Here is a 21,566-nt window from a genome sequence, read left to right as displayed (position 1 = left end):
TAGCTAAACAAAACAAGCGTTTATTATTCAACTCTTACTTCCTGTCTGTAGAATCATCATAATCACGTTTTTAAAAATATATCGAGCTATTTGTGTTAGTTAAAGCATTTTTGTAGGCTGTCCCAGAGACTGAAATAATTCTTCTGAGTGTACAGAAATGCTGTACATACACGGTTTTTCTGTACGTAGAGGCTTTTGTAGAATTATCAAGTGGTTATGTCAAAACGGGGCGTTATTTAAATGTGGTACAACTGTTCCAGCTGGTTGTAAAGATAATCACAGGTCAGTATTTCCTTGTTCGTGTGTTGGTGGGTTTTATAGTTCTGGTGTGGCTTTGTCGTTGTTTTTACTTATCATGAAAGTTATTCTGCACTCTTATTCCTACCATATTGTACGCACTGCAGAGAGTTCCCACCGGTGTTAAACGAGAAGACATTGACCTTTATGGCACCTAAAAACTGTGCAAGTGTTGGTTTTGTGCCCCTTCTTTGTTCTCTCCTCTGCTGGTAAAAGCATTAAGTGGTATAGAACTGAGAAAAAAACTCACTATAAGCATAATTACTGAGCATGGCTTTTTCTTAGATGACCTCCTGTCTTAATTCATGTAGCACAAGTCGTGCTAATGTTACGTGGTTGGTTTATTTTTGAGTAGTTTGGTTTTGCAGCTTATGCAAGGCCGCAAGGAGGATGTGTGGAGTCTTGTTAAAAGCGTGTGTGTACCTGCCTTGTGTGTGCTGAGAGAGCCCTTCTGCAGTTCAGGAGCTTCTGGAGCTGGATTAAACTGGATCAGCTCCTTGCATGGTTCCCACTTCACATTCAGAACTTGCATCCAAGCTGAACTACCTGACAAAATATGAAACTTACTTCAGGTGAACCCAGATTTCTCAGTTCCTCTTTAGTGGAGGCCTGTGTTAGTAGCTCTACATGGCAGCAGTGCCACATGAGCTCTGCTTGGCCAACGTGTTTGTCATTGTTGGTGTAACCTTAAACATCTGCATGACATCTGCTTTCTTCCAGGCTTGAAATATTGTCTATGAAGTAAAAAACATTTTGGAAAAGTAGAAATTGTATGGAAGATTTTTGGTTACAGTTTCTGTGAATTCCATACATACTATTTTAAAATATGTTAGTTTCTTTTCAAATATATTTGAGTTGTGTAACATCAGAGTTAGTGATTTAGTGGGATGTATAATTCAGACTAATTGAATTTGGTTGACTTGTGTATAGAACAGAAATTCCTTTAGCTGTATTGCCTTTTTTGCATCAAATATTGCTGCGTTTAGTAGTGGGGAAGAATGCTAATGATCTCCTACATGGGCTTAAGCTTTCACTGTGATGATCAGTGTTTACCTTGAGTCCTTTTTTTTCTTATATGATTTCTAATCAAAAAAGCATGCTTGTTTAGTGATTGCTGTAGTGCTTCTTTTGTTCATCTGTGCATGTTCATATGTGTGTGAATGTAAGGAAGTGAAAGCAAGTAGCAGACCAGACTTGCCCTTAGAAGCAGAGCAAAAAATCCCAGCCCCCTTCTGATCATGAAGGCTGTTACAGGTTTCAAGTGTAAGACAAATGTGATTAAATTATTATTTTAGTGTAAATTTTCCTGTTTGAGTTCTGTTTTCTCTGTGCAATAATGAAAAAGCAGCTAAAATGTGGCAGTTTATAAGTAAAGAACTGCCAAGCCACATTTTTGGAAAGTTAAGGATATTAATATGGCAGCATAACTGTCATTGTTCTTTTTCCTTGCTGACCAAGGGAGTGTGTCTGCTGAGCTTCAGTAATAATGGAAGACTGGTAAACCGTTCAGGGACAGACAGTGCTGCTGGATAATTGTGTTAGAGAGTGAGTTTGAGGGCATGTTGTATGTTGTGTTGTTTCTGTGGTAGGATCTGGTTGCCCCACTTCTCTTCTGCTTTTTGAAAAAAGAAATAGACTCTCAACTCCATTAACACATAAATAGTTTTACTTCTCAAGTGTACATAGAGCTTGGTAGGTTTTCCTTCTGTTTGTACAGTATAAAAGCTGTAAGAGTTCAGAGGATAAACTGAGAAATGGAGGATTAATGGCACTTTCCATGATGGACTGTGTTTGTAGTCCACTTAATTCACTTTTTGACCGTGAGGTATTTTTGTTTTAAGCCCATGCTAGTAGCTACCAACACAGAAAATAAGTGCTACAAGGGAGTGTTTAGGAGGCCGGATCAGAGATCCTGATCTGAGTTAAAATGAGTGCAGGTGGGAAGATTGGCTCTTCACAAGGCTGGTGGAATGCTTGTGCTGACACCTGGGAAGGGTGGGCAGCATTGGGGATCTGTTCATTTTAGCTCTAGGGCTGCCTCAGGGCGCTGAAGCATGTGGGTAGCTACACTTGGTGGTGTGTCATGCAGAAGCTGCTGACATGATGCTGTTTAGGTAAATGGTTGTGGAATAGATTTTATTGTGTGGTTTATTTGCACTTTAACTGGATACCAGTGAAGGATATGTTTCCTTCAGAAACATACATATACAAAAGAATACTGTAAAAATCCCAACCTGCACATGAGTAGTGTGACTTATTCTGCCTATAGTGAAGTGTGTTGTTGAATTTTACCCTGGCTTTACCATTCTTGAATTACTTTTACCCCTTTATTTCTTTTTCCTGCCGGTGATGTTGCTGTCTGCCCATGCACTTGTGTGTCCTGGTACCTGTAGCTGTGTGGAAGGTGAACAGCTCCTCAGCCAAGCCCAGAGCTTTGTTGCTGTCTGATGAATGCTCTTGGGCTCCTAGACCTTTCTGAGCAGCATAGTGGAGCCTAGTTCCTAGGGGTGACTTCCTTGTGGAGAATATGAACCTGTTGGCTTCTGCAGTACCTGCCTGGCATTTTACAGCTTGTACAGTATTTGACTGTGTTAGAAGTGATGTTAAAGCTAGAGTACTGAGAAAAAAAAAAGCTGCATACATTACATTCATTTGTACAAGAAGAGTAGTGGTGGTTGTTTCCAAAGCACAGCACATTTAAATTAAAATTTATAGAATCAGTGCTAATATAATTTTGATTACTGCATCTTCTCTATAGCTCAGAATTTAGTATTATTTTAGTAGTTACATTTGAGTGCCAAATGCATGTTCAAAACAAAAAAGCTGTGGAGAGGAGTGTTGGCAAGAGTTTTCTTTGGACATAGTCTCTAGATCTGCCTGAGTGTTGGTGAAGAAGGAGGGCGAGGTTTTGTTTTTTGATTAACATATCCTAGACATGTTTTTGTGTGCACTTACTATAAAGCTGGTGTTGACTTAGTTTGTTTTGCCTTTTTGATGGGATTTCAGTTAATGTACGAAAAGAGACAAAGCTGAGGATGCCTTCCGTTTTGCAGGCAAAGATGCCACTAATCTTTTTAACTTGATCTAGTTTAAAATGAAATTGATTGTTTTTGTGAAGCAGGGCTTGTTTCAAAGTCCTGATTAGGAGTTTTTAATAAAATAGTTTTGGGGTCAAACTAAGGATTCTTTTGTAAGTGTGTTTGTAGGAAGAGGGGGATTATGTGCAGGAACAAGTACATGGACTTGCAGAATCAGAAACTCTCAAAAAGACTTAGGTCAGAGTTTGAGAATATTGTTTTTCTTTTGCACATGCAGTGAATTTTTCTACTTAATATTTGGAACAAATGCAAATACATAAGGGCTGTTCAGGTGTGTGGTAGGAGGTGATACTGGAGAAGATACTGTGCAGCTTGATAGTGTTGGGTTAACAGTTGAACTCCATGGTCTTAAGGGTCATTTCCAACCTAGATTATTCTGATTCTGTGAACTGTAGTAGCTGGGTTTAAGTCTTAAGTTCCAGACTCAACAACCAAAGTTGATGAAGTCAGAATTTTGTGTAAGACTTGAAACAAAAATAAAGCTGCAGAGTAATTGTGGAATAATGAAAGCAAACTTTGCTTCCATTATTGCAGTTATTGCTTATTATCTTGAGTTAGTTTTTTGGATGGGTATAATTCCTTTGGTGGATAGGCAAAAACACTACTATCTTATTTTTCTGCAGCAGCAAGTAAGGATGGGGAGAGGTGAGATAACTACACTGCACAGCTGATTCTTTATAATCATGAGATATGAAGGGAGTTAAAACATTCATCTCTCCATGTGATAGCTTTATTCAGTCTTGCCTGTAATGAGAGGAGCTGTTGCTGTGTTTGGGTACAATAAGTGTAGCTGTGTCTAATGTTGAGGATGCATCCTGTGTACTGCTGTTGCCGCTTGGTGCTTATCCTCACAGGTGGCTGCCTACAAGACTTTGAAGATTGGGGTTGGGCACCTTTAGCGTTGCTTTGTATTAAAATTCCTCCTCTGCACTGAAATATTCAAGTGTCTCATTTTCTGCTGTGCTCTTGCCCCGCTTTAGGAAAGATCGGGAGCGGGACAGGGACCGGGATGACCGTTCCAAGGACCGGGACAGGGACCGCGACAGAGACCGAGATCGTGACAGGGAGAGGGACAAGGAGAAAGATCTGCGCCCTGCATCCAACTCCACCTACTATGCATCTGCTGGGTTACCAGCCATAAAGCCAGCAATGATTCCACACAGTATTAACCCTTTCACAAATCTGCCACATACCCCACGATATTATGATATCCTGAAAAAAAGGCTACAGCTTCCTGTCTGGGAATATAAGGAAAGATTTACGGATATTTTGGTTAGGCACCAGTCGTTTGTGCTGGTTGGAGAGACTGGGTCTGGTAAAACAACACAGGTGAGTTCAAATCTATATGATACTGCATTTTTTTAAAGGTCGTGGTTGTGTGTGAGAAATAATTTGTGTAAGAATACTTCACAAACTGTGAGCAAAACTAACGTGATGAATGTTACATTTGCTTAATGAGTGCAAAAGGTGAGGAGAATTTTGCAGCTTCTTCCACTTCAAAAATCCAGTACTGTTTCCAGGCCCCTGCTTCCACTGAGCTTTATAATTGGTAGGTTTAGAGGAAGATAGAGCTTTAATGGTGGGACAGATGTGTACTAATCCACAAACTGAAGTGGTGGCTCCAAATAATTTATTTAGCTGTCTGTGTAGATGGCAGCTACAAAGTATGAACTTGTTTATGTTTTATGAAACCTACTGCTACAGATAAAAGGAATTGAAGTGTCAGATACAGTTCTGACACCTGATTAGCTTTTAGTGGTGCTCAAACTTGAAAGGTGGAGTCTTGTGTTCTTTGGTGCTGAAACCTCTCAGAGGTTGTAAAGCTTTTTAGTGCTGCAGTTGAAAATCACTTTTTTTCTTTTTTTTTTTTTTAGTAGACTGATGGTTTTAAAAGTCTTCCTCAGCACCAAAAGCAGTGATAACAGATGTGCAGAGCCTCCTTAAGCCTTAAGAAAAATTTTGAGGACCAGTGAACAGGGAATATCTAATATACAAGGAACACCTGGGTATTTATAGCAGGGCAAACTTGTTCAAAACTATCCTCTAGTTTGCTGTTTAAAGTCTGTGTTGAAAACTAATGGAAAAGAGATTTTGTTGTGTAATCTGAAAATCCTTTCACCTAGGCAGAAAATAAAACCAGAAGAATATTTTAGACTTTTTAAAATGGATTATAGCTAGCTTTAAGTCGTAAACTTTTGGTCATACAATTTTGGATGTTGAGAAAATGTGAAGGACATAGTATATTTAATATCTTTTATAGCTGTGCCTAAACTATCTAAAGTTACAGGACCTTGCTGCACATTCTAGGAACCAGTGTTATGTTAGCAGGTAGTATTATGATATTATCTATATTTTTTTAACTGTATAAGCCAGGACCAGGTCTGTATAGAATTCTTCAGAAAGGTTTGATTATGTAGTGATTTAGAAGATGCAGTAGCCCAAATATTATGTTAAAAATGGTGCTTACATTTATGAAAACAATATTACTTGTTGTGATCTGAAAATTTAAAGATCTGAAGGTTGTATCAATGTCATTCCTCAGGCATGAAGCTTTTCCTGCATTATCTTACTACTTCAACCTTAGTTTCTGAAAGGGTTTAAGTAATGTTACACATCTTTCCTAAAAATGGGATTTAAGCTACCAGAAGCATGTAAGCTGTCTTGGAAGCTTCCCTGCTTCCTCTGAATTTGCTCTGTGAAGTTGCAGATACATTTTTAAACAATTGACAGTGTCTCTAGGGACATACCACTAAAAATTGTCCTGCTGCCACTTAATGAAAACTTCATTTTGCATATGGTAGTGTCACATCATTTTTGTGGTCAATTGCTGTCCTAAAACCTGTTGGGGGATGATTGTTTTTCTTAAATTCATCAATCTGAGCAAGATTAATACTTTTCTGCAGTTAAGAAATCCTTTAATGCTCGAACTGCAGGTGTACATAAGCTGTTAATGTCACCCTTATACAAATAAAAGCAAGCAATATTTGAAAAATATTATTTCCAAAATTAATATCTTCTTTCATTGTGATAATAGAAGGCTATACAGTAGTAAATATGTTTTTGATATTGAGCTGCTGCCTTTCAAGTCCCTTCCCTGATCCCCTGCGCCTCTCCTATTTAGACAGGTTGAGAGAGTTGGGATTGTTCAGCCTGGAGAAGAGAAGGCTCCAGGGAGGCCTCATTGTGGCCTTTCAGTACCTGAAGAGGACTTAGAAAAACATGGAGAGTGACTTTTTACATGGGCAGATAGGGGTAGGTCAAGGAGAAATGACTCTTAAACTGAGAGAGGGGAGATTTACATTAGGTGTTATTAATTGTTCAGTGTCAGAGTGGTAGAATGGCAGAACAGGTTCCTGGAGAAGTTGGGGAGTGCCTCATCCCTGCAGGTGTTTAAGGCCAGGTTGGATGAGGCTTGTAGCAGGCTGGTCTGGTGGATGGCATCCTTGGCCATTGCAGGATGGTTGAAACCAGATGATCTTTAAGATTCCTTCCACCTGAAACCATTTTGTGATTCTGTGATTATGTGCATGTTTTCCCATTAGTTGTGTGGAACACCCAGGCTTGGAAATGCTTGGCTCAGACATTGGAAAAATGGAGACACTTTTCTCACTTGTTTTACATATACTTAAACCCCAAAGCACTGAAGAAGTATATTGGAAGCCAAGGCATTAATTTTCAGTTCTTTAGTGTTTGCAGTACTTTGATTGGTGATTTAAACTTAACCTTTGAAGTTAAGTGGTTTTTCTAAACGCACTGCAAGCAGGCGCAGTGGTGGAATAGGTGTGCCAGATTTCTCTTAGGAAGGGGTAATTCCTTCCTGTAATTGCAGCATTCACTCTTAAATCTGGGATAATATGTGGTTCTGGTATAATTTCACTCTGGTAAAGACAATGGTAGAGTGGCATCTCCTTTGTGTATTGGTGTAACATAAGTGATGCCACTTCTTTAGCAGGGCTTTTTGACGAAGTGCAGAAAAAGGGTGATGTGGAATATAGCTTAATCCTTGTCCTTTAGTGTGCAGGAGAACTGATACAGGTTCTCAAATAATGAAAAATTCAGAGAATTCTACCCTGTAACTTTTAACTGAGGAAGTTTTCAAGCTGTTGGAGAGGCTCAAAAAAGCCAGAAAGGGCAGTGCTCTTCTGTCTCTTGCTATGCATTCCTTAGAATGATGAGGTTCCTTTGGCTTTGAAGTAGTGTTTAACAACCCTTAGTCCATTTATCCTCGATCTTAGAAGCCACTGTGTGTAATCACTACCTCCTCATGTTTATGGAAGTCATACTTGAAAATCTTACTTGAGAGAGTCCTTGAGGTGAAATGGTGCTAAAGCCATTCCTCCTGCTTTTGATACTGATAAAATGACCTTTTTATGCAGAAAGTCTGGGATTTTGATGATGGTATAGGGTGGGTTTTTTTCTGTCAGTGAGATTAACTTTAGCCTGGGTTTCATAATAACCAAATGAGAGTATATTCCCAGACATGAGTGAAGTAAAAAATGCAGTATGGCATAGTCCTTTTTCCCAGTATTTGTGTGTCTTTGAAAGCTGGACAGGAAAAGTCTTTGGGTGCTTGTCTGTATCAGCTTAGCACAGGGAAGTCTGTGGAGCCCTTTTCTTTCATTTGACACCACTGCTGAAGGTTTTGTTGCTTACTGGAAAATCAGTTTTAAATTGGTTTTATTTCATGCTGCAGTGGCCTGGCAGACCTGTTGGTTCAAAATTTATTTCAGGACTTCCTCTGTTTTAAGTCAAAAAGCTTCACCTAATATACTTACGTATACTAATACACTTAGTTGAGCTGTTACTAGTGACTTGGGAAGCTGGGGAGGCATGTATATGTTACAAGATAGGTTTCATGTTGCTGCTATTAGTGTTCAAGAACTGCTATTAGTTCTAGTTTTGAATAGGATTTTCAGAAATTTGAGTTCTTCACAGCAGTCTAGTAGGCTCCTGTCATATTTTGATTCTGTTTGCTTTATTCCTGTATTTATAGTGGAAGTATATTCTTCACTAAAAAATGCTTAAGGCTACACTGATCTGCTTCTGGTTATGTCTTACTGTTTACTTATGTCCATTTTGCTATGAAAATGTAATAATGAAGAACTGACATTCTCCTGGTTTAAACTATACTGCTTTCTCTCTTATTCCTCATTGGAATTCCATGTATAAAGGGTATGTTTTCTTTTCCTCTTTGTGCTTTTAAGAATCCTTGGAAAGTAATTACTAAGATCAGGTGGGTTTTTTGGTCTGTAGGCTTGGAACTAGTTTGGCCTGGAGATGTCTTCTCACAAAGTGTCACACTGAGAACATGTTGAGAATAATCTCCCTCAAACTGTTACTGACTATAGGAATTCTGAATAAATCTTATTTTGGATGATTCTTACTGTTTCCAGATTCCTAATAGGAGCAGAAAACTACAGACTGGCAAATAAAAGGAGTGCTAACACAGGAAGGAAAGCATAGGGGTTTTATATCTGGTTGATGAAATTTCCAAAGAACAGTATTAAACTTAATGAACATAATTGTCTGTTCATTTTATTTGTTGCACTTACTGGCTAAGACAATTCTTTATTACTAAAATAATTATTTTTACTTAAACATATTAATAAGCATTACTTTTTCAAGACACAAAATACATTTTACTTACTTAGAACTTTAATTGTGCTACTGATCTCAAATCTTGTGTGTGTTAGGGCTAATTTTGGTTGCTCTGGAGCATGTTGGCTGCTGCCAAGTACCTGTAAAAGGTATTGATCTAACGTGGGTAAAATGTACCTTGAACCTATGTGTTTCCTTGATAACTTCACAGATAGATATGTGCATACAACAAGAGTATGCCTTATTTAGTGGCGCTGAATCCAACTAACTAGCCTATTTCTGGTCCAGTCTCTCCTGCTTTGCCTGGTTTTGCGTGTGCAGTTGACGTCTCTGTGGAATTCTAACTGACTTAGAGTTCAGTATAAAGATGCCAGATTGTGTGTGACCATTTGAAGTGTGTTGATGCCTGAATTTGTTGGTGCAGATCCCTCAGTGGTGCGTTGACTACATGCGCTCGCTGCCGGGCCCCAAGAGGGGAGTGGCGTGTACGCAGCCGCGGCGGGTGGCTGCCATGAGCGTGGCACAGCGCGTGGCCGACGAGATGGACGTCATGCTGGGCCAGGAGGTTGGCTACTCCATTCGCTTTGAGGATTGCAGCAGTGCTAAAACCATCCTGAAGTAAGTGTGACAGCTGTCAGGTAAAGGTGTAACGGCTTTCTTGGAGGTGGGGGAACAACAGGGTAGTGAAGGATGAGAGCAAAGTTATGAAAGGACTAATAAGGGAGTGATTCTGTGGATTGGTGCTTTTGTCTGAGTGGGAAAGAGACATGGGAGCTGTAGCATGAGCTGAGAGAAATGAGAGGTGTGAGGCATGAAAAGAGTTGGAAATTACTCATTCCTCCTAAAGAAAGCACTGCACCCTATAGAAATTAATTTTAAATTATCCATAAAAAAGGAGGTGATCTGAATAAATGTTTTATTCTTAAGGTGCTATTCATAATAAAGCCCTTCAACATGGCAGTTTCTCTTTGTTGTACATTAAGCTGATGGTTTATGTGTGGTGTCTTCTACTCTACTTCTGGTGAAGTTCAGTAACTTATTTCCATAAAGAGAACTTTCCAAAGGTTCACAACTGCCCTATACCTGGCTCTGAGACACACAGGAGTGTTTTACTTGTCAGCTGCTATAGATTCCTGTGCTACCAGGAAACGGTGCATTTAATACATCATTTGTGGATTACATTCAGAATGCTCTGTTAAAAACATCAGTGTGGTTCAAGGATCAATGCTTTTCTATCAAGAGGTGACTTCTCTTTGGTCGTACAAGTAGGTAAAGGACTGGGCATAAAGATAATGTGGAAAAAAATGTAACAGTACCAGAAAAGCAAGAAGTGAACAGATGATCTGCAGACAGAAAAGGAGAACAATTGCAGAAACAGTACATCTTGGATTTTAGATGGTGTTTTCCCCTTTCTTTGCCTGTTTCTTGAGCTCAGGTGTGGATATCTGCCAGTAATACTCTACAACTATTGTAAATGTTACTAAACCTTGTTTCCCCTTCCCCCCACCCCTTTTCTTTTAAGCTTTCCCCCATAATCCCAGATTCCATTTATACTCTATTTCTATTTAAAAACTTGAAATGGGCATGTTACAGTGCTGGAAGTAGTTTGCTGGTGTTAGTACATTTAAAAAGTTGATTAAAAGCTTAGTTCAAGCAATGTAGTGAATATGGAAGAGGATTCTGCATCCAGCCTGACAAGCAGAGTGTGAGTTGGAGTGGTTTGTGTTTGTTCAGGTACATGACTGATGGAATGTTGCTTCGGGAAGCAATGAACGATCCTTTGCTGGAGCGCTATGGTGTTATAATCCTTGATGAGGCCCATGAGAGAACACTGGCTACGGATATCTTGATGGGAGTTTTGAAGGAAGTTGTAAGACAAAGATCTGATCTGAAGGTCAGTAATGATGAAGTCCAACAGCATCTCTGTTCTAGTTGCAGTCATACTGGATAAAGTATTTGTGTGCTTACCATTAGCTGATTTTTATTACTGTTTTTTTGATCTGTGATAATGTATATTAGAAGGCTAACCCTAGGAAATTCTGAACCTGTTTTGTATTGAGGAAGCTCCTAGAAAGAATACAATTGTAGCTTAACCTTATGTATTTGACTTGAAAATTTTTTGAATCTTTATAACAAGGGTGCTGTATTCAGGTAATAAAAGCATTCGTATGTCACAGTCAGCAATTTACTTTTTAAAAATTACACATTGCATGTGTAACATGTCACAAGTTCTAAATGTTGAGTAACTTTTTGTCCTCCAACTCTGCAGGTTATAGTTATGAGCGCTACTTTAGATGCTGGCAAGTTTCAGATCTATTTTGATAACTGTCCTCTGCTAACTATCCCGGGTCGCACCCATCCTGTGGAGATATTCTATACTCCAGAACCTGAAAGGGACTACCTTGAGGCTGCCATTCGAACAGTGATACAAATCCACATGTGTGAAGAAGAAGAAGGAGATCTCTTACTCTTTCTTACTGGACAAGAGGTATTTTCTTCTGTTCATTGTTTCATGCAGAAACTGCTTCAAGTGACTTGTGTAGACTAAAACAGTTTCCTTTTCTAGTTTATTGTTTGAATAACCTGAGGTTTACCTGCCATACACTTTAGGTCCTTTGACATTGTACATACCTGTAATGTAAATGGTATGCAAGGCATTTCTAAAATCAAAATGCTCATCATCTCAAGTACTTCAAAAGCAGAAACCCAGAGAATGAACCCTAGGTTTGTCCTGATGGGAGCTCCGAAGATTGGGGTGCCTGAGAGCGTCCTTGGTTTTTATTGAAAAGATAATTCTGCTCGCATGTATTGTACAACTTATCTGAAGAATAACCATTTGGTTCTGCTGCTTAGCTTTTAGTAGTAGCTTTAATAAGAGTGTTCAGGTTTTGGTTTTTTATCAATAACTTGCAGTGTTAGCCTGGAGACTTTATGTACCTTAAGTTCAGGGAGTTAGGTCTCAGAAATAGACTCCATGCCCTGCAAAGGAGTATTGTATACAAGCACTTAAGCTAAACTGCATCAGGAAATGGGGATTTTCTGGAAATTTTAAATACTTTACTTGAAATAACCTGGGGTGGTTTTTTTTTTCTTAGTCCTGGTCTTTCTTTGAAGCTCTTTTTAGTGTCCATATTGGTGAACTGAGATGGAGAAGAGGTTAAAAAACCTGTAGGCATTTTGAAAAGTTGCTGGCCTCAGTCAACCTAAATGTGTTTTTAGTAGGGGAAGTGCAGCTAGCAAAAACATTTTTCAACTCATTCTTCTTTCAGTTAGTACTCTTGAAGAAATATTTTTCAAGGGATGTGGATCATCTCAATGTCTTTCTTATAAGCAAACACAACCTTAACTATGCCAAGGGGGGATGTGGTACAAGTAACTTGTGATGCTAAAGGAACCCTGGTTTCTTGAGTAGACTTTCCAGCCATAAAGATGTGTTGCCTCTTGCATGAGTTGTAAGACATTTGATTAAAGTGTCTTCTGGCAGGTCAGCTCCCTTAAAAAACCAAAGCAATGACTGTCACTATGAAAGCAAATACTCTTGACTTTTACATTCGTCCTTCTTTGATAGGAGTATTGCTGTAAGTTAAAGTACAGGTAGGAAGAATTACTTTCAGTGATAGTGGCTTAGAAACCTACCTGCTTGGTTTTAGTTTGAACTTGAGTTCAGACTAGCTGGGTACTTAAATGTGTGAATTAGTGAAACAGCTGTTGCAGAAGGGTGAAAATTGGTGGCAAGAGAAAGGAACACTGCTGTCCTGCTGTTTCAGCAGATTTTATTTTTCTAGCAAGATGCTGGGTCAGGCTGGTCTTCAGCCTTTCACAAAGCACAAATGCGTGGCCTTCTGGTTTATGAATTTTGTGCTTGCTACATCACGTGCTATGTATTACTCTAAATAACTGTTAAAACCATCACTGCAGGGCATGGGATGTGTCCTCCTTTGGCAAATGGCTCTAGACTCCAGACCTGCCAGTGCTACAGTGCTACAGTGTTCTTTTGTGTGAACAGGTTATTTGATTTTCACAGGGTTCATTTGCAGGACATAATGTATTATAAGCAAATTCTGAATAAAATGCTGCACACTGTACATGCTTGTAAGTGTACATAATTGAGCATAAAAGCATCTGACACTGTATTACTGGATCACTTTAAAACATGCCTTGGTAAGCTAGCACCCTGTGCTCTGCAGCCTGGAGTTGTCCATGTGTCAGTTGATGGCACTACCCAGGGGCACTGGAGTTGGCTCTGCCTGGACCTAGTCTTAGTTTGGGTGGTTGGCATGAAATTCAAGTCTGGTTTAGCTTCTGTAGTGAAGTCTAGAACTACTTTAACCCTTTTGATTAATGACATTTTGGGGCCTCTGTTGAGCATCATAATAGAATCTAATCTCTGTGTGTATCGCTGTTGAATCTAAAGTGGTGTGACCTGCTGTACTCTTGAGAATAGGGAAGTGTGCTGTAGGTACCATTGCCACTATGTGCTTTAAGTTCATTAGGCTTAGTAGCTAGACTAAAATTGGTGTATGCTAGGCAGAAATACTTTGACGTTATTTTAGATGCTTCTAAATAGTATCAATAGAGTGCAAGATTATTTGTTTTTCTTGTCAGAAAGGTGCATATACACAGCTAAATTGAATTATGGCAAAGGAACATGCTTTAGCTGAAATGGTGCAAATGTGACTTAAGAGTTTAAGAGGCTGAAAATTAGATGTAATTGCAGTGGCCTGTGGTAGAATGGGATTCCTTATTGGCTACTGTCTTCTCATCCAAATGATTTTGAAGTAATTTTGTATGGGAATTAAGATGGATAGCAGTTAATTAGTACAGATTAGTTAAGACATAGAGAAGATGATGAAACCTGGAGAAAGCGAGGAAGATTCAGTGTTGTCATGCCCAGAAAATTAAAAGAAGCTTAAATGTGTTTAGAAACTAAAGGAATCTTAATTTTATTAGCCTGCTACTGGATGATGATAAAATTGTTGTTAATGGTGTAGAAGTATGTGTTCAGTAAAAATTTCCTTCTTGAATCCTGAAAGGAGCAAAAGTCTATGATTACATTGTATGAACTGCTTTTAAGTCCCTTAGTAACAAAAGAGAGAATGTTTAAAAGCAAAATACACTAGGAATGAACATTTTGAAGTAGGACTTGTCCTACAAGCTTTGTAAGGAGGAAAGCTCATTTTTAAAACAAACACCCCCCCTTCCCCCCGGTATATCAAGAACTTTTCAGAACAGAGTGTTCATGTTTAACTGCCAGTGTTCAAAAAAAGGTATAACCTAAGGTATAACCTGGTATATTGGGCTTGCATGGCCAAGCTTTGGTAGCAGGGTGGCTTCTTTGAGAAGCTACTAGAAGCTTCATCCATGTCCAGCAGAGTCAATCCCTGGCAGCTGCAAAGATGGATGTGCCACTGGTGAAGGCTGAGCCAGTGGTGGTTATCTCTGTGATAACATTTTTAAGAAGGAAAAAAACCCCACAGTCTGTATTGAGCAGTTATAATTGCAGCCAGAGAAGAGTAGGTTGAGAACATGTGAGAGGAACGATTCTGCAGACACCAAGGTCAGTGCAGAAGGAGGGGGAGGAGGTGCTCTGGGCACTAGAGCTGGGATTCTCCTGGAGCTTGTGCAGCCTGTGGTGAAGCAGCTGTGCCCCTGCAGCCCATGGAGATCGAGGATGAGGATGCAGAATCCACCTGACAGGAGGCTGTGACCATGTGGAGAGCAGAGCCCCTTCTTGGAGCATTCTGTATTTGGTCACTCACCTCATGGAGAGTGACCTGGACCTGTGCTGCAGCAGCTGGCAGAGATCTGTACTCATGAGATGGGCTCGTGTCAGAGAAGTTCATGGAGAGCTGTCTCCCATGGGGGGGGGGTTCATGTTGGAGCAGAAGGGCTCCTCTTCCTGAGAAGCAAGAGAAATACTTGTGATGAACTGACCGTAGCCCCAATTCCCTGTCTGTGCTGCTGGGCAGGAGGTAGAGCTGGGGGTGGGAAGGTGTTTTGAGAGTTTTATTTTACTTCTCATTATCATGCTGTGATTTTGTTAGTAATAAATTCAGTTAATATCTCTAATGTGAGCCTGTTCTGCCTGTGGTGGTATTTGATGAGTAACCTCTCTGTCTTTATCTCAGCTCATGAACCCTTGTATTTTCTCTCCCCATCCAGCTGCAGAGGGGCAATAAAGAGACTTGGGTGGTGTCTGGCTTACAGCCAGCATCAACCCACCACACCTGGACAGCTGTGAGCTAGCTTGCCTGTCATCAGTCACAGGCAAAATTGGAAACTGAGAGGGATTTCAACAAGAGAAAAGCATAATTACATTTCAGTCAACATGTCTTTCTTAGACAATAGGTGTTGTCAAACTTGTTCTCAGTCTTTGGGATTACAAGGTTGGTAGTCTAGTTGTGTAGAGACAAATTTGTTAAGCTTGCAGATCAACTGGTTTATTTTCTACTGGAGTTCTCCTAAAACAGTATTAGATTTTACACTCCATTAAGATCAGTAATTCGAGAGTAGGTGTAACATACTTAAAGATTAAACTTGTGGGGTGGGAAAGACAGAAATAGTGACACAGCCACAGTATAGATCTGTCCTACATGTTCTGGTAACAGGGGCATTTACAAATACCACTTGTATTTGTAAATACCACTGTCACCCTTTTTTTATAAAGCCAAATGCATTGTTATACATTTATGAGAGAGTATCTAAGCTGCATCTGGAGATGTGAAGTACAGATCAGGAGTGTTCTTGATTGTTGATAAATATACTTAAATTGTTGCTGTGAAGTTCAGTATTCTAGAAGAGCTTAAAATGATACTGGTAAAACTAGTGGTTTAGAAAAGAGTTACAAAACATTTTTGATGTTTTTGATAGAAAGCTTGATAAATGAGGATTTATTTTAAAGGTACAATATTTTCATCACAGTGAAACTGGTTGAACTCTGTAATTGAAAGAAAACAGATACTTTCTTATATGCTAATTGAAGTAAAAATTGATTATCTTTTGGTGTCAGTTGGTAGTGGTTGGGTGAGGTTAAGAGGAAGTCTCTGTACTAAGAGTGAACACAAGTTGTCCTGTTTAGATTCAGATAGGAAGTATTTGGGGAGTTGGGCAGCATGAACTGAAAGAAGAGCAGTAATACTAATTTTGTTCAAATGCTGAAAGGAGGAAGGTGTTTTGCTCATCCTATGAGATTCTTTGGGGGTACCAAATACAGGATCAGCTGAAGAAAGGGGTTCTGCAATAACGTTCCCAAGGACTGTGTTTACAAAGTCATTGAACTCTGTTTTGCATGCCAAGTGCTCTAATTGTCCCATTGAATGTGCTTAAATGACATCACCAGTCACCATCTTTTTGTAGAAAGGGTTTTTGTGAAGATGGGATACAGCTTTGCCCTTATGATTGAATGGAGCCTGGCCAGCAGGTTCAGTGGCTGCACAGCCCACTCTGGCCTTGAGTTAGAGTGCATGCTGGCAGTGGAATCACTTTGGCTTAGGGTCACTCATGGTCCCTCAGTCAGTAACTGCTGTTTACTGTCACTGTAATTTCACTGTACCTTCTCCATGGCAGCACAGGTGAGTCTAGCACACAAACAGAAGGGCTGGATTTGCAAGAGCAATGGAACTCAGTAACTTGAGGCCACAAATATTTTCAAAGGAGTGGGACATGCTGAGGGGGCTGGGTTTGTTCAGCCTTAGGAAAAGAAGGCTCATCATGAGCCAGTATTTAAACTGTGGCTACAACATACATGGAGGCTCCCTTTTTACACACACCCACATGAGAAGATGAGGGTAATAGATAAAAGTTAATCCTGATGAGATTTTGATTAGACACAAGAGGAAAATTTTTCAGAGTGGGAATAATCAACCATTGGAATAAACTCCCAGGGGAAGTGGTGGGTTCCACAACGTTGGACCTGTAGGATTCAGCTGCATAGGGTGTTGGGCCATCTTTCCTAGACTGTGTTTTTGACAAGACAGGTTGGATTAGATGATCCTTTAGGTTCCTTCCAGCCTCACTTGTTCTGTGATTCTGTGAACTGCATTGCTGTTTGTCATTCTGGGTTTCTTTTGATGTTTGTGGGTTTGGGTTTTTGTTTTTTTGGTTTTTTTTTTTGCCTACCATTGAATGGAGCTAGTAAGAATCACGAATTTTTTTCAGCACAAACTTGCTTCTTGAAGACATGGTGCACTGAGTCAGTAAGATGTGCAACTGCTCCTAGAATATTTTTCTGTTGTTCATGGTCTCCAGTATGAACACCTTACTTTTGACTGCAAAAATGTTATCAGGAAAAGTAATGGAAGGGAATTTCTACTGAGCATTCAGCTTGAACATGTAATAAAGACTTCATTTTCAACAGCAGAAAAAAGTAATGTGCATAATAGGCAAAATCAGTCTCTTGTGTGATTAATTTTATACAGCTCCTTTTAGATGAACTGCTAATAATACATTCAAATCCTTCGTTTTTGATGCAGAGCCAGGGTATGTTAGGTATTGAAGTAGTGAGATGCTACAGAGCAGTGGAAATGTGTTATTGGAGGCAGCTGATAAGGTATTGGTTTGTGCTTCAATTACTTCCGAGTTTCTCTTTGCTATGTGTTTTGACACAGAGCCTGAGGAGCCAGGAGCTGGCAGTCAGTCTTTAAAAGTCATACCTGGAAGATTTTTAGTAATAAGGCTTTTGTAAGCTATATTTTCTTTAGGAAAAAAGTGAGTATTGCTGAATATTACTTAGTAATACTTTGTTCAGGACATGAACAAAGTCCTGTTTGTGCTTTCAGTCTGGTAAGTATTTACTAGTATGTACCACTAAGATGGTGGTGGGGTGAAGATGTAAGCATTAGTCCTGTAAGTGGTACTCTTGAAGTTAAGCCACAGGAAAACTTATGGTTCTCTGGGTTTCAGCCCTGGCATTCTGAGAGTTCAGGACTCATTTGTGTTGTTAACAGGCTTCACATGCTGTGGTGCACTACTGTTACTAATAAATTGAAGGGAAACTGCACCGTGGTCTTGCCTTGTTTTCTAAACAATACAATGCTAAGTATTGGTTCCCACACAGACTTAGGTCTTGCACAAATGGAAGTTGAAATCCTGAAGATTTTTGGGGTCTTAGAACTGCTTATTGATACTTAAACTCCTGAATTAAATTCACCTAATTTGACGGATATTCTAAATATTGCCTGTTGCTCATCAGATATTTGAAAACAAAGCAGCCTGCTTAGGTTTTTGTATAGACCCAGTCTTTATCACACTGATTTGTTGGAAGGAACACCATTTCAATGATGTTAAATTTGATTCAATAATAATAATCATGATAAAATTATTTTCCAGATTATGGTTTTGTTTTTTTTTTTTAGCTATTTTTACTTAGCTGTAAATTCAAAATGAAAATTGTTTACTGTCACATGGATGTTGAGGTGACTTTGTTTTTCACCACACCATTATCTTGTTGATCACTAGTACATGTAAAAAGAAATAGATTCTCTTTACTGATTGTAGTTGTTTTGGAAGCTTTTCCGAGGAAAATCACTGAAGTAGCTGATGGTGTGGAAGAATGTTGAGGACTCCATGTTAATGTTCAGTGTAGTACTGAGGGGTTCTTAACTGCTGCTTGATTCTAGTTTCCACAGTGTTGCAGCTTAACTGTATGTATTGCCTGTGCATTGGAAATTTATTTTGAGGGGATCAAGAGGAAGTTTCTGGAAGCTTTGAAGTACTTGAGATGACTGTCTGGGACAAGTCTGATTACTGGCTTCTGTGAAGTACAGATGTGTTGTGACACTTGTGGCTTGAGAAAAATGAGCAAATGCTAGTGTAATCTTTGTTTTTGTGGCTGCTTGTTTTGTACCTTTTGGTAGTCACTTTTTTTTAGCATGAGTGCATCAGCGAAAAAGTTCATTGAATATTATTTCACTGAGAAGTATTTCTCAAATACTAGTACTAAGAAGTCTTGTTTGTGAAGAACTAGGATCAATCTTGTAACTTCAGCATTGCTGAAAGTCTGATGCTTTTTGTATGTCAGGCCTGTTCTCTTCTTTACCTCTGAAGCAGGTCCTTGGTGCTGATGCACTGGGCATCATGGGTCTGTGTGTGGGTCCTTTTATCCTGTGTCTGTTCCTGCTTCCTGTACCCCCTTACCCACTATCCCAGGTACTCAGTAGTTCAGGGCTTTGAGGAGTTTTTCAGACATAATCCAAATACAATCCAAGTTCACTCTACCTTCTTGTTGTTCTGCCTGAGAAATGTCTTCTTCTGTGCAGATTGTTACAATAATCTTTATTCCAGGAAGGGGTTTATAATGAATTTGTTTGGAGTAGATGGTGTGCAAATATTTCAAGGTGTATGGTTTGTTTGTTTTTAAGAAGCCTTTCATACTTGAGTAAAGTGAGATGATTGAATTAGGCTTACTGAATCTTTAAAGGATTAAAGATAGGATTGTGCCTTCAACTATATGTATCATATTTCTGGATTTAGATATCTTCTTGTGATGCAAACAAATCTCGAACATTCAAAGGTATCCTAAACACTTGGAAACTATTACTGCTACACATAATCCTTTTATCTTGTGTACTTGGGGATACCAGTTTTGGTTATCATCTCTGTGTGGTTCTCCATACAGTTAGAATGATAGAAAATCTTGAATTGGATATGCCAATGCTTATCCAATGCTGAATTGGCTTTTGCCAAGCTTACATTAATTGTATACACTGATTAATACTGAGCAAGTATTGCATGTTCTTCTTTAAAACATACTCCATGCATTTGTGCTGAGAATTTAAATGCCTCTTTAAAAACAAGTGAACAACCCAGATTTGGTGTAGATCTACCTGAATTTATGATTTCTAAAATGGAGATTGCTTGTGCCTTTCAAATCACAGTTTGGACCAGTCAGTTTACAGAGCCTTTAGATTACCAATTCTGTGCATTTGCTTTAGGGTTTAAAGTATCACTTTGGCTTCAGGCTAGTGAATGTGGTAAGGGAGGTATCTCCTCTTTTCTCAGAGAATGTTGTAGTAAATATTTCTGCCTTTGTCTACTGTTGCTTTTTGTCATGACTTTCTTCTCCCCTCTGGTTGAGATGGAGGATCAATAGTTGGTCAGTGTGTCTCTTAGTTACATTGGTGAAGGCTCTGTTGGGATTTTTAAATTAGAAGTAATGAATGGTGTTACTCATTAACATAAATTTCTGTGCAATCCAACTTTACTTAGATCTTGTCATAACGATTTGGTCACCTAGCTGGCTTAAATGTACTGTTTGAAAATGAAATGAACTTAGAACAATTGGGCTGTGGTGAACTGTTGTCATGATCCGTCCTTGCGAACTGCGTTCGTGATGGTTCGTGGGATGATCTTGGTGCAAAAAAAAAATGACACAGCACAGGGGATTTGCAGTAATAATCAAAACAAATATACCTTTATTGAATGACCACAGCAAAATGGGATACAGGGATTAAGGAAGAGAAAGAGGAGGATGTAGCTACCAAACGTAGAGACGAAGTCTTTTGGTCCTGTCCAGTTGAGGATCCGCCTGTTATGTTGGGGAGATCTCCGAGGCACAGTTCATCTGGACCCCAATTATACTCTTTTTCGTTGGGGGAAGGGAGAATAAATTTTGCAACTGAAACAAAGGTCTTCAGGGGGGAAGAATAGAAGGGGGAGTACACAGAGTCCAAGCAAGGCAGCCCACGAGAACCATTGTTTTCTCGGTCCAGTGGTCACAACCTGCAGGCAAACATCTAGGTTTGACCAGCTTGCCTCTCCCCACACACCTCCCCGGGTTAGGGGTTTCAGTCTCAGTCCTTGGAAGGAGCAGAGGAGCCTTTTCACATGGGGATTTCATGTCTCAGTCCTTGATGGAGAGGCTTCTTTCACAATGCTTGTAGAACAGGTGAAGGTCTTCTGTGGGAGACCACCCGAAACTCAGGAGAACTCCAGCCAGGCCAACAGGTGGGACAGCTTCCAAAAGCTATTGTTGCAAAAAGGGCACAGTGCCCCCTTAGCATACAGCAAACACACCTGCAAAAACAGTAACTTAGGAATGCTCTCAGATCTCAGGGCCTTGTTGGCATGTGACTTTCTCCTTCAGAGCCAGAGATTCTGGTGGGGGGGTATCTTCTCTTCAGTGGTCCCCAAATGACGATCGTGAGGCAGATGAGGGAAAATTCAGAGAGAATCTCACAACTGTTTTGTGTGGAAAGCAGAAAATGGTCTAGAAAATACTATTGTAGAAAAAAGCATAAAACATCTTTCATCTTCAGAGAATTTCAGTGACTTTTCTTAAGCTTAAATGGAATTTCAGTTAATTTTAAAGTAAAATCTGAATCCTAGGATTGAGAGGTTTGGTTTTGAGTATCCATGTTTATACTGTAAAGGTGTTTGTTCTCATTAGGTACAATGAAGCAAATCTTCGATATAATTGCATTAGTGCTACGTGACATTAAAGCTTAATTGGCTTATTTTAAATATCTTGCACATCAATTTCCTTCAGATTGTGAAAATTGAAAAGGTCATGAGTGCAGTTTAATATTCCAGGGTGAGAGATTTCAATTTTAGTACAATTTGTAGAGATTTAATTAG

At 39.4% G+C, this 21,566-nt stretch overlaps 1 protein-coding gene across 1 annotated transcript in view; it reads left to right on the top strand.

Annotated features, from left to right (window-relative positions):
- Positions 1–21,566, top strand: part of DHX15 (DEAH-box helicase 15) — a 45,365-nt gene that overhangs the window by 1,371 nt on the left and 22,428 nt on the right. The window contains exons 2-5 of the mRNA XM_058025347.1: positions 4,376–4,724; positions 9,418–9,611; positions 10,728–10,887; positions 11,263–11,481. Of these exons, the coding sequence (XP_057881330.1) occupies positions 4,376–4,724; positions 9,418–9,611; positions 10,728–10,887; positions 11,263–11,481 (922 nt within the window). The remainder of the gene's footprint in view (positions 1–4,375; positions 4,725–9,417; positions 9,612–10,727; positions 10,888–11,262; positions 11,482–21,566) is intronic.

The sequence above is a fragment of the Melospiza georgiana genome, chromosome 5, assembly GCF_028018845.1.
Source record: "Melospiza georgiana isolate bMelGeo1 chromosome 5, bMelGeo1.pri, whole genome shotgun sequence".
NCBI lineage: Eukaryota > Metazoa > Chordata > Aves > Passeriformes > Passerellidae > Melospiza > Melospiza georgiana.
The sequence above is the reverse complement of the archived record's forward strand: the minus strand, read 5'-3'. Positions and strand labels throughout refer to the sequence as shown.